At 43.0% G+C, this 16,791-nt stretch overlaps 1 protein-coding gene across 1 annotated transcript; it reads right to left on the bottom strand.

Moving 5' to 3' along the window:
• Positions 1 to 1,007: 1,007 nt before the first annotated feature.
• Positions 1,008 to 16,568, bottom strand: C8B (complement C8 beta chain). The gene is made up of 11 exons (XM_032192510.1): positions 16,557 to 16,568; positions 14,363 to 14,564; positions 13,068 to 13,209; positions 11,114 to 11,246; positions 10,308 to 10,505; positions 8,038 to 8,278; positions 6,677 to 6,805; positions 6,133 to 6,296; positions 3,771 to 3,924; positions 2,520 to 2,588; positions 1,008 to 1,183 (listed from the first exon to the last, which is right to left on the bottom strand). The coding sequence occupies exons 1-11, from the start codon at positions 16,566 to 16,568 to the stop codon at positions 1,032 to 1,034; spliced, it is 1,596 nt and encodes a 531-aa protein (XP_032048401.1). The 3' UTR covers positions 1,008 to 1,031.
• Between the last annotated feature and the right edge of the window lie 223 nt (positions 16,569 to 16,791).

Here is a 16,791-nt window from a genome sequence, read left to right as displayed (position 1 = left end):
GCCCCAACAATGCAAAAGCCAAGAAGCACCAATGACGTGGGAGGAGGGAAGTCCCTGGAACAATCCCTCTCAGGTGAGTCACGGAACCACATGCAGCATTCAGTACAAGATCCTCTTTTGTTTGACCCAGCTTGGATGCATGGCTTCAGGGACAGTAACAAAGGGCAAACCATTTGTTTTGCTTTGACTTTTTTCATAGCAAGCTCTCTCCATCTCAGATGTCCTAACCTGAGAGGAGCAGCAATGCAACTACTGAAATACAGCCTTTTCCCATCCCAGAAGCATCCCTCTGTCCTTCCTCCTGCATCCCAAGGAACCAGCTCAGTGCATTTGAGCGGACTGGGGTGCACATGGGCCTCAGTGTGCCTGAAGAAACGTGCAGGAGGAAGCTCGCCTCTGCAGTAAGAGTACAACTGCTATTCAGTAGTATAACAATGCCGTGGTGTCACCAGACTGCTTCACAATTTGGTTTTCACTCCTTCGAGACAATTTCTGGTATGACAGACAATTTAAGTTAAATACAATAAGTAGGGAAACTGGTGTAGTGAGGCACAGCAGCTTTAAATGTCACGCTATATACTATTGTGCTCATTGAGATTTAGACTTTAATATGCTGTATTTTGCTCCACATGACACATCTGTCTTCACAGAAGCTGCATATTAGTGCACATTCTGGCGCACGTAAGATCAAACAGTCTTTTCTTATCTCAAAGAAACATTCAAAAATAAAAGAGAAACTTAAAATCTACAGCTACTAAATAAGGCAGATCGAGCTCATCCTAATTAGCCCATTGTAATTGAGACCCAGAACACTATTAAGAACAGTAAGCACATTCAGTTGCATGGGACAACTGCAAAGCATGTCCAAAGGTGTGGTACTCCCAAAGCCTTCTGAAATTTTTCCAGCTTCAACGCATGTGGATGAGACCCATAAGCACAGCAAAGCCAACTTAGTGAGCCAGTCAGGTAACGTCTTCCCACTCAGTCTGCAACCTGCTCATCATTTTTGTGTGAGTTCTTAATGATTGCCTCTAGCAATTAACCGTTTCAGCATCTGGCCCTGAGCATGACGAACCCCCGTTTTGTGGTGCAGGGTTGTTGCACTGTCGTTTCCGTGTTCGTTGACCTCCTGAGCATGGAGACCAGCTGGCCCAGCAACCCCAATTTCCATTAATAGCAGTATCTGAAAACAAAAGAACAAGCCAGAAAGGAGTGTCAGGATAAAGCAGCTCTTTCCAAGGGGAGAGCTGTCAGCTTCCACAAATCATATATAAATACAAACAGCTCTGCCCCATCCATACCACCAACAACATACTTGAGTCATTAACAATGAGTGATTGTTTCCAACACATTTAATTCTCTGTTCAGCATTCCTGGTGTTTGTTCTAACTACCCTTTATGCAGCAAGGACAAGAAAAAAGCATCAATTAGCTTTATATTTTGTTGTTGGGTGTTTCCCTCACTGACCTAGTCCAAGCCTTGCTAAGAAGGGCACTAAATTGTCAGCCACATTTTGAGGTACTAGGGATAATGTTGGCATGTTCTTCTTCAGTGAACAACAGCTTGAATATTCAGCTTTCTACCCACTGCTTTGCCTATTACACTGTCTTCTTCTGGACCCTGAGCATGTGAGTGACATAAATTCAGCATCCTAAGAATCACAGAGCCGAACACAGAAGCAACACATAAAAGAAGGAAAGGGGAGTGGGAAAGGAAGTTGTATGTTGACAAGCGGATGGATGCGAGTCTTTGGGAGGGTTGGATGTAATTATGTGTGCAGTAAACAGACTGGAACAAGGTGTAAGCGACTCCACAGTTTCAGGCTGAATGGACTGGCTTAGAAACACCTACAAAATTGACCCTCTGCTTGGTGAAATCTCAGCTTAAAATGTATTTCAGCCTGGCTTGGTTAGGACACAGTCATGCAGAATGAGAACTGGCTACAAGACTGTAAACAAAGCACAGTGATAAATGCTGTGCATCAAATTGTGGGATGGTGCCAGAGCTCTGGGTGCCTGAGATCTGGGATTATTTAGCATCTAAATTAATGAGCTGGAAGAAGTAAACAGAATGATTAAAGTCACAGATCATCCTAAACTAGAAGGAGTTAAGAACATCAGTCAGGAGACAGCAGTAATACAAAGTGACCAAGAAGCATTAGTAAATGCTTCAAAACAACATAATAAGATTTTAAGATTAAAATGCATGGTAGCATATCTAGAGGAAAACAGTCTGCAACATACTGGCTGTATCAAAGGGGAAAACTTAGGGAACAAAACTGCTGGAGGAGCCCCGAGGCTTGCCATGGGTTGTAAATTAGGCAGGAGTTTATATGTTGATAAAATTGCAAGGTCGGTGGGGGTGCCTTGGAACTGCAGAAGAAAAGCCACTTCTGGGTGAGCACAAAGAAATTCAGAATTTTAGAAGAGAGCAGGCAAAGGATGATGGTCACTTCTGCAGGACCCCAGCCTCTTGTGCATGGGGCTGGACAGCCAGCGGGAGGGCTGGGGGCCACTTACCTCTCCTGTTGGTGATCTCACAGGCAGTGCCACGGTAGCCAACGGGACACAGGCACTCGCACTCCGTCCCTGAAAGCAAGCAGAGATGGTGGAATTACAGACTTCATTTCAAGTCTTGTTTCCTTGCAGACACACAGTCCTTTTCAGTCCTCTTCTGGGAGGATGAAATTATGTCAGCATTCTTCTCCGTTGGTGAAAGTATAAAATAGCAATTAAGCAGGGAAGCTGTGAGCATGCTGCTGCCCCACTTGCCTCTCCAGCAAGCCCCCTGCTCCTTGCCAGAGATGTCTTGGCAGTGTTGGGAGGGAAGCAAGCCGTTTGCAGTGGGTGAGGAAGGGTTTGTGCAGGAGGGACACCTGCAAAACCCCACTTGAGCTTCCCAGGGCCACGGCATGCTTCCTTCCCACAGCTGAACCTGGGATGAGAGCTCCCACCTCGGAAAGTAATGGACATTGAAAGCCTCTCCTTGAGAAGTTCCTAAATGAAACACTAACCTAACTTATATCCTGAGAAGTTATTTAAACAAGGGTAATCACGAGACAAACCCTTTAAGTGCTACAATCATCTAGCTGGTACCTGAAGCAGTCGTTTCTGCGTTAGGCACATTTAGATGATAACGATCCTCATCAGGACTTCTGTGGATGCAGATTGGAATTAAGCACTTGAAAAAATGGTCCCTTTGTTAGAAGCTCTCATCACATCATATATCTCTGTTTAGGCAGTGTGGTTTTCATTTGATTTGATTATTTTTCCCCTTCATTTTTAAATCACAGTCTGCTTACAAAGGAGGACAGCTTCTTATTAGAAATGGGGGGAGGTGATGGTGATAACTGTGCTTGGCACTTATGTGGTGCTTTTCATCTTCAGAACACTTTTACAAACACTAATTAATGCTGAGACAGTAGTCACTTCTCCAGGATGATGGAAGCAATCTTAAAAGCAAAGGAGGAGACATCAGGTTGTTGCTTTTTTTCACACATAATTGAAAGGGGATCAAATTTTTCCATGGAACTGATACAGATGATCACTCCCATTGAAAAGGTGCATTCTGTGACCCTACTGTGTTTAGTAAATTGTGGCACTCTATGAATAGACCATCTTTTAAAAAAGCGATTTTTTTTTTTTTTATTACCTGGTAGAGAAATTACAGCAGTAACCAAAGAGCAGTTTACTTGCTAAGCTTCCTCCCTCCCCACAAATTCCCTGCTCATTGCTCTTAGAAGCCAGAGAAGGGGCGTGAAATCCTCCTACCTTTCATAAAGGGGGTCCCGTTGCCCTGGCATGGAGCGCAGCGACAGGAACTGGTCTCCAGCTGAAACTCATCAAGAGCCCGTCGCAGATTTTCTTTTATTGTGATTGCATTAGCGAAGTCGGTTGGAGTCACCAGCTGGTAGAGCGGCTGCACCTAGAGGGAGGGAAGGAACTGAACTCATTTTGGTGTTCAAGATGGTGCGAGCAACCATGGGAGCACAGCTGGGGAGGGAAATGAAGGCCCTGTGGCACGTGCTCCAGGTTTCCCATTAGTGTTTCTTTCAACCTAGTGAACAGCAGCAGCAGGAATCCCTGCAAGAGTCCTCCCCTTGGTTTACAGCACCAAAGGCACTGCAAATGCATGAGGAGATTCAGCACCACACAGTTAGTTGAAAAACAGGCGAAGTTTCAGTTTCATTCAACACTTACTTACCATTTTCTTGATTTTAACATTTTGAGACCAGATTTGATCAAATGTACTTTTCCTGAATGCTCTCTCACCCCAATTTGAAAAGGACCCCCCAAAACCCACCCACGGAAATCTCCTTCATTCCTCACACAGCTGCACAGCACATTGCATTTTCAGTACAACCACTTCTGCATTTCAAGGCTGATTTCTCTCTTTATGAAGCCAAGATAAGGGTTTCCACTGCCTTCAGAAGGGAGAGGATTGTGATCTTGAAACACAAGCACCACAGGTAGGGCCAGTGGTGGAAGGTAAGAGTGCAAAGCACAGTGAACACGCTGTAGAAAACAAGGAGATTTTGTCCTTCTTATTCCTTTTTCTGAGAAGGAGGAGAAGTTTAGGTGTGCCCTACAGATTGGCAGTCATCTACTAAAGCCAGGGGGATGATGCTGGTGCCTCTCCTCAGACGACACATCCCAGATTCCCAACCTTGCTGTAGGGATACCTGCTGCTGCAATTCAGTAAGCATGAATGGTTCCTGTGTTGCTGTTAGAGTCTCTAACTGCTAGAAATAGGAGGTTTTAATAAAGAATGCTCATTTCCTGCTGCTGTATGTTCCCTCTTCATCAATTATCTGTGATCCATACTTTGCTTTTTGAATTCAGATCATACTTACGAGGAAATACACTAAGAGTGACCTGCCAAGGCCCTTCTGCAGTTGATTTATGAACTGATTTGCTTCAGTTTTCCCTAACTAAGCATTCCTGGGCTGACTCTGCTGGTATGTTTGATCTTCAAACCCCACAGGGATTCTGGTATGGAAATGAGGGATCACAGATACCAAATGCAAGTTACATCCGTCTGGGGTTTTCACTGGGCAGCCTGGCCACTGATGCCAGGCCAGACAAAGGATGCCACAATTGGCCGTGGGAGAACTTTCTGGAAATGGGATCTGTGCAGATCGTTGTGGTCACCCTGTCTCCTGCTGGGAAACTTCCCAATGAATTTCTGAAACTCTGTCCACGGTGCACCAGGGGCATGGGAAAGGCAAATGCACTGCAGCAAGTGCTGGAAAGGCACTGGCAGTATTTCCAAGTTACTGATATTTTCTTTGCTTCAGATTGCTTAGAATTCACCTTTTTTATTTTTTATTTATAAACAAAATGTCAGAAATTCAATGAGAGCCAAGTTCCTGTTACAAATATCAATATTTTTGCCTAAAATTAATTTCACAACGAAGACCAATAATAATAACAAAACCAATTTCCACCTCTGACAGTCCAAACTCGTGCTTTAAAAGGATGTTTTCTTCTACCTATGGTATTCAATCAATATGCACTCAGAAGGAGCTTATTTTGACATTAAAAACAATGAGGCAGAATCATTACATGCTTCTGCTCACTTTTCACTTTTACAGCACTTTGCATTTCTAAAACTCTTTAGGATCAAAACCCCTTGACCATTCAAAACCCAGGGCATGTTTTTATTTAGCTAATCTGCACAAACATCCAAGCTTGTATGGTGAGCTTCTTGACCTCCTGAACCAGAGAGAATTGTTGCTAAATAGTCACTGCTACTCATGGACAACAAGAAATTTCAAGCAAAAGAAGTCCTTATATGCTGCCAGTGATACTTCTGTTAAGTGATATATTGGTAGAAGATAAAGTGGGAAGTCTTACCTGCTGGGTGGGCAGTAAGCAATCACATCAGTGTGGACAAGTTACAAAGGGTAAAAGCTGTTTACTTCATTTGCTTTCAGCTACACCATCCTTTTTAATGCATCACAACTTTGATTTCCTGATCACCCATTCTCAGAGCTACACAATATAGTTCTATTAGTTGCCCTAGAAATTGCCCTGTTGTTTTTTTTTTTTTTTTTAAATCTCATTTTTCCAGACACAGAGCTCTCCGAGGCACTCAGCTAAGTGAGGCTGAATGAAGCGAAGCATACAGTACCTTCAGCTGTATGATTTCGGGGTTGTACTGTACAGCATCTCCCCACTCCTGCATTAGCGTGGCAGTCGGCAGGCTTTTGTAGGCCAGTGCAGTAATGTGTTCGCTTGCTCCACCACGAACGAGGGCGATGAAATCTTCCACATACTGCTTTTTGGCGGTGCTGTCTGCAAAAAAATGCATTCAGAAAGCGGTCAGCTTTACACAGGTATTTCTTTGTGGACTGAAATGGGACACAAGCTCACAGCAAAGCACCTCTGGAAATGACCCATCCCACTGAGAAGGCACAGGAGAAAGGCCATGGGTGCTTCACACCTGCAGCCTGGTTTCCTACACTGTGTGTCCTGTGCCTGTCCTGCTCCCTTGTAGTGATACCCCCATCCTCCTGTCCTTTATACCTGCCCACTCAATTTCTTCCCTCGGGTGGCCAGCTGTAATGCTTGGAAGTTCTTCCACAGCCGGAAACTTCTCTCCACCACGATGGAAGAAAAGATTTTTCACTATGACATAAGCCAGAAATAAAATCACCAAAGTGTTTCTTGCTTACCTCCGATCTCATTTAAAAGGGCATTACAGCCTTCTACGTTTACTCCAAGACTCAAGCTGACACCTTTAATAGTTCCACCAATTTTAAAGCCATGCTGTGCGCATTTCTGGACATCGCTCAAAGTATAACCTTAAATAAACAGCAAAAGATTGTGGTGTTTTAATAAAATAGCTCTTTTTATGTCCTTATATGCAGAAAATGTAAGTTGATATGTGACTTGTCTTTGGTAGAAAAGATGAAGCCTTCTTTGGGATAATTAAAAGATCTCATGGTCTTCCCACACATCTGATATTGGGGTTGATCCAGTACAGCCTTTATTAATGCTTGCAGTCCATATGCAATTAAGACAGGAACCATTGGTTTATGACATCCTGGCACAGCATCAGGTACAATCCAGTCCTCTCCACTGCCATCTTTCCCACAGATGAGGGAGCACTACTACCCTGAGCTCTACTGCAGGCTCCTGATCTAGTTCTGCAGATACCGTGAGGTAGCATTTGGATGCAAACGACAATATATGTTAGTTCAACAAAAGTTTGCTTGTGACAGACCCACACCATCATCTGAGAAACTGCTGATGTTTTGAATATCTGAAATCTGAACCTGAAGTCTGTCTCTCTGGGCCATACGTGCTGCAGCACAAGCTAGCACATTCCTAGCCAGCAGAAGAGCAAACAGACCAAGTGCTGCACAAAGCAGAGTCCACTAAATGCTTTCACAAATAGACAGTGAAGGCAGTTCCTCACTCCCATGCCAATGAATAAATAAGAGAGTGCAGCTATTGATTAATGTCACACAGCTCTCTCTACCCTACACAACAATCATCATTTCTTGCAAAAAAGGAAGCCAGAGTCAAAGAGCAAGAGCAGTGTCAGGCACAAGAGTCACCCAGCAAATTATTTACTGTTTCCTACATGCTGGAAAAGCTCTCGAGGCTAAAGGTGTTTCAAAACTGCCATTTGAAAGGCAATGGAAAAAGAACTTAGGAGAAAGCTTTCAAAGCTAACAAAGGCATTAAGCTACATGACTCTCATTCATCTCAACATCGTGTCAGCCCCCTGAATGTGTAGTCTAAAACACTTGCCCCAAGGCCCTTTTTGTGAACTGGCAGCACCCACAGCTTGAGAGCTCAACGGAGCCCATGATGCTGAGCATTCTTTGAAAACCAGGTGCTTTATTCACTGCCATGAAACACTGCTACTCCCATATTTCCTATGGGCTGTCTTTGAGATGTTGTTGGCTCCTTCTTCCACAGCCTCTCTTTTCTGTCCTCAGATCTGAACCATCACTGGGTGCCTGGAGAGGGATTTTCCCACTGAAAAGCCGGGTCTGCCCTTTTTACAAGCTGCAGATGCACGTACCTGCCTTTTGGAGCTCATTACTGTTCAAGACTAAAGTATACTCGTAGATGCCACCGATGGTAGCCTCGGTGATGTAGTGTGTCCCGTAGTCTCTGTACAGCTCTCTGTACTCCCCGTAGCTGTACTCCAGTGGGAGCTGATGGAGTCTTTGCAGGAACTCGTAATGCAGCATCAGGGCTCGGGGTTTCAGCTTGTAAGTGGCAACAGTCAGCTCAGAACGGGCGTGAATGAATTTGCTGGACTACGTGGCATACAGAAACGCAAGAGAATCCAGAAGTGAGTGGTGTCGTTCTTGCCACAACGTGTCAGTATTTTCCATTACATAGTTATACTGGTCAGGATTTACCAATTTAACAATTTTCAACTGGAAATATTTTAATTTAGTAAAATCAAGCCTTTTAGTAGTAAAGTTTCTGAAAATCAGGATTCTGACTGGTACTGAAGAGAGGAGAAGGATGAAGGGGGGGACATCCAATACAGAGAGGTGACAGCTCTGCTGTTCAGCTGCAACATGGGGAAAGCCAGGTTCAAGCCTCTGCTCTGCCAGCTGCAAGGACACAAACAGCATCCCAACAGAGTGCTCTACCTCTAACAGTGTTGACCAGCCTTTGCTTTCACAGGCTCTCTCCTGAAAAAGTTGAACAACTGAAAGCATGATGATTTATACATGAGTCAGTAATTCTCTGGCTGATCCACATTAATATTTATATTTGTATTCTGCAGAATATGCTATCACCAAGACTCCATGGAAAGGGAAACACAAACACTTGCACACATGCGCACTTGTATGTATTTGTGTTAATACTTGTGTGTGGGTATATATTATACCTCCCCTTCCTGGCATAAATGTCAAGAACTGAGGTCTTTTGTCGTGTCCAAAGAATTTAGTGTCCAGTTGTTTGGGCCAGCCGGAATACCCCATCAAAGGCATTTCAACACAGAACTCCGCAGCTAAATAATAAAATCAGGACTTAGTACAGGGTTTCTTTCTGGATATCTACTGCAAATGCTTCTCATATAGCTCTGATCTTGTCATGGGAAATGTCACTTTGCAGGAAGCAAATGCAAGTTTAATAGCAACAAGGAATATTCTGCCATTGCTGAGCGCACTGTATACTGGGGGGAGAGACATAGATCAGCAGTACTATTAAACCACTGACAAGAGCTAGGTTTGTTTACAGCAATAACAGATGAAAAGAAGAAATCAAATGATGTTGCACACTACCTCAGAATGAATCTCATAAAGCAGTCCTAGGAGTTATAGATTAAAGCATCTCCAGCCAGCTTAAAGTGTGCCTCAGATCACAGCTGTGACCACATCTCTGAAGATGAGGCTGGAAGTGACTGTGCCATCCGTATTTTGTCGTGTGTGTGTCCTTATCTGATGAATGATGTATTCAGCAGATAGATCACATCAACTGAAGTAAAATGGCATGTGTTAGTCTATAATTAAACCCACGGAAGGCCTGCTAGCAGTTTTCATTCCATTTTATTGTGAAGGCTGCCCTACAGTAGAATAGCTTGGCTTCGCTGTTTGCATTATCATTTACCCAAGTGACAGCTCCTGCCTTGCTGAACCCACCTAAACGAGGAATGGCCCTTCATGTGTGACATGCTATCCTGCAGCGAACACACAGACAACAGCTGTCCACACCACAGACTGTTTTCTGGACCGTTTACTGGTGCACAAATCCTGGAACCGCAGAAAATCCTATTTGCCCCTTTCCACCCAACATTTCTCCATTACTCAGTGTAGCCCACCCACAGGGCAGGGGAAACCCTGAACTCCTGGATTCATTAGCTAAACCCCAGTTTCACCTGTACAGATTCCCTCTGCTGATTGCACCCACATGGAGACCCTGCTCACGGTCCCATTTACACATCTCCTACCAGCAAGTTTACTGCAGGGAGGGGAGGCCATTTGTACCTGCTTCTTAGTTTCATTTTTTGCAAGTGATTTCACCCCAAACACCTGAATGTGGATATTCAGCAGTTGACTGGACAGATTGTACAAGATTGTGGCTAATTTTAAAGGTTGGCAGCCTGGTTCCTGGCAGGTCTGTGAATAGCAAAGCTCCTGGGTGCTGCAAACACAAACCAAGGTGTTGTAGCTTTATAAACACTTGACCAATACAAACTGAAAAATCCAATCAGGGGGAAAGATTTTGTTCATCCTATTCATGGCTGCTGACCTGACGATGGGGATGAAATCAACAGAGACACAAATACAGAAAATGTGTTAGCAGAGAATTAAGTAGAGCGGTGCTTACTGTTGAAGAAAAGCTTTTCATCCTTTGAATGAACTTCTTGAACCTGTTGTCATTTTGACTGTAACCAATTTCAAACAGTTGGAGTATCTTTATACCGAAGCTGAAGCTAGACTGAGAAGCTTTTTGCCTTAGGACATTTCTTTCATAACTTGAGTAGGAGTCATATTCCGTCATTGTAAATTCATATTTGCCTTTGGTCTAAACAGAAAGCAAAAACAACACATTTTATTTCCTGCGTAGTGATCATATACCTGAAGCATGGAAAGGGAGAACAGATACAAATATACTTGTGAATTAATGCTTGCACTTTGAAGATGAAAAGCCTTGTATAATTGCAAAGCATTACTGTTATTGACACTACTACTTCAAGAATACCTGATTTATAGCAGTAGGAAAGCTACAATCTCCTCCATACTGCAAGGACCTCAGGCCTTTACTGAATATGTCAATCTTATGCAAAGATGGTGAAACATAGACAGCAATGAAAGTAGAAACCCTGAGAGGAAAAGGTTTCCTAATGAACTACAGTCAAAAAGGCCTAGGCTTTGCAGTGGAGAGGTTCAAGGGAATTTTGCCATCTATTCCAGTGCACACAGATCTTAATATAAAGGCACCGTTCCAAGTCCATCTACTGCATGGGTTATTAGCCCTAAAAGTTGGGCTACACTCAGTCTCATCCCATTTGATTGCATGAGCTCTGAAATCCTTCAAAAAATAATGTAGTAATGAAACTTGATCGGTATTTTGTGCTAAATTTATTGGAATATACTTATGTATGTTTAGCTGCAGAAGAATCTGACACGTACCTCTGGCACATAGCTTTCTACATTGTATGGTTTTCTGAATCTTGTGTCCACAATATAATGGGGAGAACATCCCCCAGCATAGTACTTGTGATCAAGAACTAATCCTTCCAAGTTTTTAGTGAAGATATTTAACCTGTATATGAAGCATAACAGCAAAATATTAAATTTATCATTGATTTAGGGGTACACATAGAATGGGTTGGGTTAGAAAGGCAAAAGGGTTTCATGCTTAGCTGACAGCTCTTTGTTGCATACTTCTTTATTCTGAAAGCCCAGCAGAAAGCTCTGTCTCTTCCACTGTTTAATCAGCCCAAACCCTCCAAAAAAACTCAATGCCTGACAAGCAAACAAAAGACAGAGACAAATTTTGACACTTTGCTGAATATGATATCAATTACAGAAAGGCAGTTTTATCTACCCAAGTAGGAACAACACTGGAGAATTATGCTCATGTCATCAGCCCAGACTAATTTTTAATTGACATTTAATTTGTTCTAGTTTATCAGTCATGATCTTTGCTGTGTTGGTCAACCACAAGTCAGTGGACAAGAAGTAAAAATTGTCAGGGAATAAGATCTAGGCAGCCAAACAATCCTTCACCAGCTCCTTGAAGTCACTGGGAAACTTTACTTTGACTACTAGGGATGAAGGACAGCGACCTGTGCCCAGGAAGGATGCAGCGCTGCAACCTTTTTTCATGGAGTAATTTAGCCAGGCTCACTGCTTTTCCCACTGCTGCTGGTGGGTTAGTTGCAGTAAAAACCTTTCTGTTACTCGCTGTCAGGACAGCCTAACAGCACCCCTGTGGCACACAGGATGTGTTACTCATCTCCAAAATTCATCATCAAATAGTAATGAGTCATTAGAGCACACCCCCTTCACAAAAAAAAAAAAAAAAAAAAATAGAAAAAATTTACTATAGGCCATGTTGTGTTCTCATTACTGTTCCCGGCCTCTGCTAGACCTGCCTCTCCTTGTTTTGGGGAGAGAGACTTGCATGATAATGACACTGAAGCTGTAAAATATTAACTCTAATTTTAGAACAAACTGAGAAGGAGGGAAGTCCACTAAAAGCAAATTACTGAGCAATTGTAGCTTCAAAGAGATGAGAAGCATGTTCCCATAATTGTCCAACATTATTTTAAATTTTGATTAAACTCAGAAGTACAAAGCACTAGCAATGACATGAACAGCAGCCATATCTCATGAGAGTAAGTAGGAAATTATCATTTTCCTACAATGTTTTTTTCTTTTCTTTTTTTTTTTTTTTTTAAGTAAAAAGCATTTTTTTTTTCCTCCAGAATTTTTTTAAAAAAAAGGACTCTTCACACAGTGTGATCTTACAGGAAGTTGCCACAGTCTTAGCTAGTAAAAGCTGTTTCAGTTCTTCAGTTCAGATGTGGATTTGAATCCTCAGAAAGCTGGGGCTTGCTAACATGCAAGCAATAAACCACTACACTGTGCAACAATACAACTCCACAGACAGGTTCAGATTCTAGGCAACCCAAGATACCAAGATGCTGGTTTAAGTCACTTGTGAGGAAAAAAAAAAAAAAAAAAAAGAAGATTGAATCTCTCTCACTGATTGATTTAATTGCAAGTACCTGTAGACACAAGGGAAGTGTTTGGTGTCTACACTTCTCTTTTCACTCCCCAGGGTTTGACAATACAAAGGGCACACTCCAGCTCGTGCAATGTCCACTTGCAGGCTGAGCTGATGCTCTCTGCAGGGTGCACATGTACTGGATACATCTGCGACTTTACTCACCATGTCTCTCCCAGAAAGACTCACAGAGTCAATAAGGATTTTCCCACTGGGCTTTGGATCAGGACCCCAAATGCTGTCCGACTGTAACTCCTGGATACAGCGATGGCTACAGCTCTTCTTGGGTCAGTGTTTGTGGCTGAAGCCATTACCCTTGTATAAAACGTCTCATGAAGATCATGGACTTACCCTTTTGCCAGATTCTCTATTCCCCAGTATTGCTCCATCTTCCGGTCACATTTCTGAAACACTTTTTTGCAGTTTTTTTCATCTGACTGGTCCCCGCAGTCATCATCCCCATTACAAAGCAGCCTCCGCATAATGCATCTCCCTAGGTTGCAATATGTACATTACTCAGAAAACAATCTATTGTCATGCTTAGTGGTAATATTGCAAAATCACAGTCCCCCAGCTCAGAGTCTGGAAGAGAAATAAAAGGATCTTGTAATATATGGTTCAAAACTACCTGTAAATTATTTCATGGAATCACAGAATCGTTTAGGTTGGAAAAGACCTTTAAGATTATTGAGAACAACTGTTAACCTAGCACTGTCAAGTCTACCACCAAACCATATTCCCGTTCACCACATCTTTTAAATACCTCTGGGGATGGTGGCTCAGCCACTTCCATGAGCCTTTGATTTTTAATCACCAAATTCCATTTACTCAGTTTTGCTCAAAACTTTTCAAAATCTTAAAATCTTTTTCAATCTAAGGTAAAAAAAAATAAACAACAACAACAAAAACATAAAGTATAAAACAGGACAGAATATTTTATGAAAAAAAAACAACTTACATTGGAGATTTTTCTGCAGACAGTACATGATATTATTTTTTCTCTTCCCATGTCCCTCATTACTGAATTCTTGTTTCCCAGTCTCATCAAAACTCACATATTGGGTACAAGACTGGATCAGCAGTGTCTCTTCTTTACCCCTGAGCAGAAAAATGGAGCCCAGCAGCTTTGCCCCATCTCCTGCCCCTCTGCTGCATTGCCCTGCTCCCTGCACACTTTCTCCCTACTGCCAGGGAGCAGGCACAAAGCAGAGGCCACCAAATTCTAGAGATGGCTAATGCCTACCTTGCTTTCCCACACTGTTTGGAGAGTCCTTGACTAATCAGTCATTCACATGGATGGAGAGAAATGCCACATGGAGCACCATAATAACTTATGCTCTTGGGTATGTGATGCTTTGTACATGTTCTGCTGTTGCCATCACAACCACGTGTGCTACAGATTTTACTGATACAACTAGCTTTTAACTTGTATTTGGATTTTTTTGAGATTCTAAGGACATGCTTTAGACTAACATGTTGACTTACAGAGTCACTCAAAATCACTGATGCAAATACACCACAAGCGTGGATGGGCCAGGGTCAATGTCTGACATCTCGTTAGCCTGGCAAACTCATGTAGAAGAGGAAAGTTGTGTGTGGTGATGTCAGAGATGTCACCTGCACAGCATCATGCAGTGAATCCTTACCTGTAACTGCACACACAAAACCTTCACATCTGACTTTATTTCTGCAAGGATTATTCGTAACACAGTCTTCAGTTTCTTTGTCAGAGTAATCACACGGCTCTCCATTGAACTGAGAAGGTTGTTCCAGGCGGGCAAACCTGTACTGTGATGAAATAACAGAATATTGACTGGAGCGTACAGAAATTGTGAATTTTATGGTTCCCTAGTTCAAAAACAAACTTTGTGCTGGGGAGATCTAAGAGCAGAATGATTAAAAAAAAAAAAGTGTAGGCAAAGAAGCGTGACACTGCTAACACACCTCATTTCAAATGTTTCTGATCTGGGACAGTTTAAATTTTACTAAGTAAGGTCTGAGAACTGGAAGGGATAATGGAAAGTTTGCTTTTATATGACAGTTTGTTTAAATGTGCCTGACAGAGGAGTACGGGCATTTGCAAGCGTAAGGAAGGATTCAGTTACATCTCCTCTCTTTCAATTAACGCTGGTAACGACATCCCTTGTTATTTTCTGTCAGTGTATTTACTTGGCCCTCTGTATCATTAGGGATTTTTTCCGCCCACAACACTGCTGTGAAGCAGTCAATTACTCCGTCCAATATGTTAGCCCTCTTCTTTTTTTTTTTTTTTTCCTCAGCTTTTAAGATTAACTATTTGATACAAAGCTTCACTCTTCACGACTCACACTACTGGTTATTCCTGGTTGAGCCTTCTCCAGTTTGTTAGCAGAGCTCCCTCTAGCAATGAGGATTTTGCTGTTCATACTACTGGGGTCATTACCTCCATCTGATGGGGCTCCTCTGGTAGGGAATTTTTGATGGCAGACAACAAAAAGCATCTTAATCCTGAGAGGCACCGACTGTCCCCAGGTCCTACAGGGGACCATCAGTGGGACGGTGCCTTCTCAGGCTTCATGCCCTGGCCACAAGCACTCACCCGTTTCTTCTGGCAGGGATCGCACTTGCTCCACGAGGACCACGTGGAGAGGATGCAGTCGCGTGGCTGTGGCACGTCTCCCGTGGACCGAGGTCGCCTGCTGTTGGCCACGCTGCCGTTGGTGCCACCCAGCCCCATGGACTCCTTCCCACCACTGCATTCAACAACACGAGAGCTTCAGCGTGTGAAAACAATGAGGTCAGAACAACCTGGCCTATGTCAATGCAAAACTACATGCCGAAGAGGATTATCACCTGTTAAACCACACCACATGGGAACCACAACCCTCATCCCAGCAGCCTGGGCATCATCTCAAGCTGCTTGAGCCCTACAAAATAACCCAGCAAAGTGGCCAGCAGGAAAATCTGCACCACCTGCTCCTGCCCTTGTCCCTCTGCTCCCTGCTCTTGCTGTACCCAGTCCCTGGCTGCTGTACGTGATGAATAGCTCCAGGGCCAGGCACCCTACAACAAACACCAGCTGCAATGTAAAAGACGGCTTGCACACACTTCTTATTTTTCAAAACCAGGCTTAAGTGCCTCCCTTTGCCAAGCAGGTGATTTTTTTCTCAAACTGTGCAAAAGTATTATCTATTCTCAGTTCTCAGTAGAGTCATTAACCCATTAATCCCATTCATCCCAGTGATGAATTTGAACCCCAAGTGTGAGCCTCCACTCTTCTGCCCCACTATGTACAACTGTCTCCAAGGTTTCCATGATGCTGCAGCCAAAATGTTGCCTTCTCTTTCAGCAGATTCACTATTTCTGATTAAATCCTCGTTCCAGACAAATGCTTCCTTGTAGCACCTAATCTAAGTGGGAAAGCTCAAGTAAAATATTGACAGTGAGTTTCTTTTCATACCACTTTGACAACCAAACTCTCTCTGCTGTGTTCCCAGCTCCTTCGCCAATACAAGGATAACACCCGCTGAAGCTGTATGATTTACTGCCTGACAAGGGGCTCTCATTACTGCGTATTAAAAAATCACACGGAATAAAGGAATTACAAAAACTCATCAGCTCACTGAAGCATGAATTCAGAGCTCAAAGTTCAGAGAACAGTGGAAAAATGCAGTTAGAGCATAAGTATTACAGACACTGATCAACTGCAGCCCCTTGAAAGAGCAAAATCTATTAAGCTGATAGAGAAAGAAACAAGTATCAGGCAGATTTTTGCCATTTATGTACTCAAAGAAAATGAAACCTCTTCCTTCCAGCACACTTCTGGGCAGCTGGCACGTCAGGAGGTTGCATGTTGCAAACACAACTCTCCATTACAATGCGACCGGGGCAATTTGTCGTACCAGATTTATCAGACGGGATTACTTTTCCCAAGTCAGACACAACGCACCACGTTAACTTCCAAACAATGTCTTTTACTATTCATTAGAAACACAGAAATAGCTCAAGACAGCAATTACGCCCCATAGAGAGTAAAAGCAGACAGTCGGTGCTGATTTTCCCAGTTTTATCATAACACCCCAAGGATATCCCTTTA

This window comes from Aythya fuligula, chromosome 8 (assembly GCF_009819795.1).
Source record: "Aythya fuligula isolate bAytFul2 chromosome 8, bAytFul2.pri, whole genome shotgun sequence".
In the NCBI taxonomy this organism is placed as follows: domain Eukaryota; kingdom Metazoa; phylum Chordata; class Aves; order Anseriformes; family Anatidae; genus Aythya; species Aythya fuligula.
This window is presented reverse-complemented; position numbering and strand designations above follow the sequence as displayed.

Excerpts from the sequence above, each read along its gene's own strand:
- C8B (XM_032192510.1), bottom strand. Across the intron at positions 13,210-14,362 it reads TTTTGTGTGTGCAGTTACAG|GGAGATGCATTATGCGGAGG; the intron begins GTAAGGATTCAC and ends ATTGCAACCTAG. Across the intron at positions 3,925-6,132 it reads CCGAAATCATACAGCTGAAG|GTGCAGCCGCTCTACCAGCT; the intron begins GTACTGTATGCT and ends CCCTCCCTCTAG.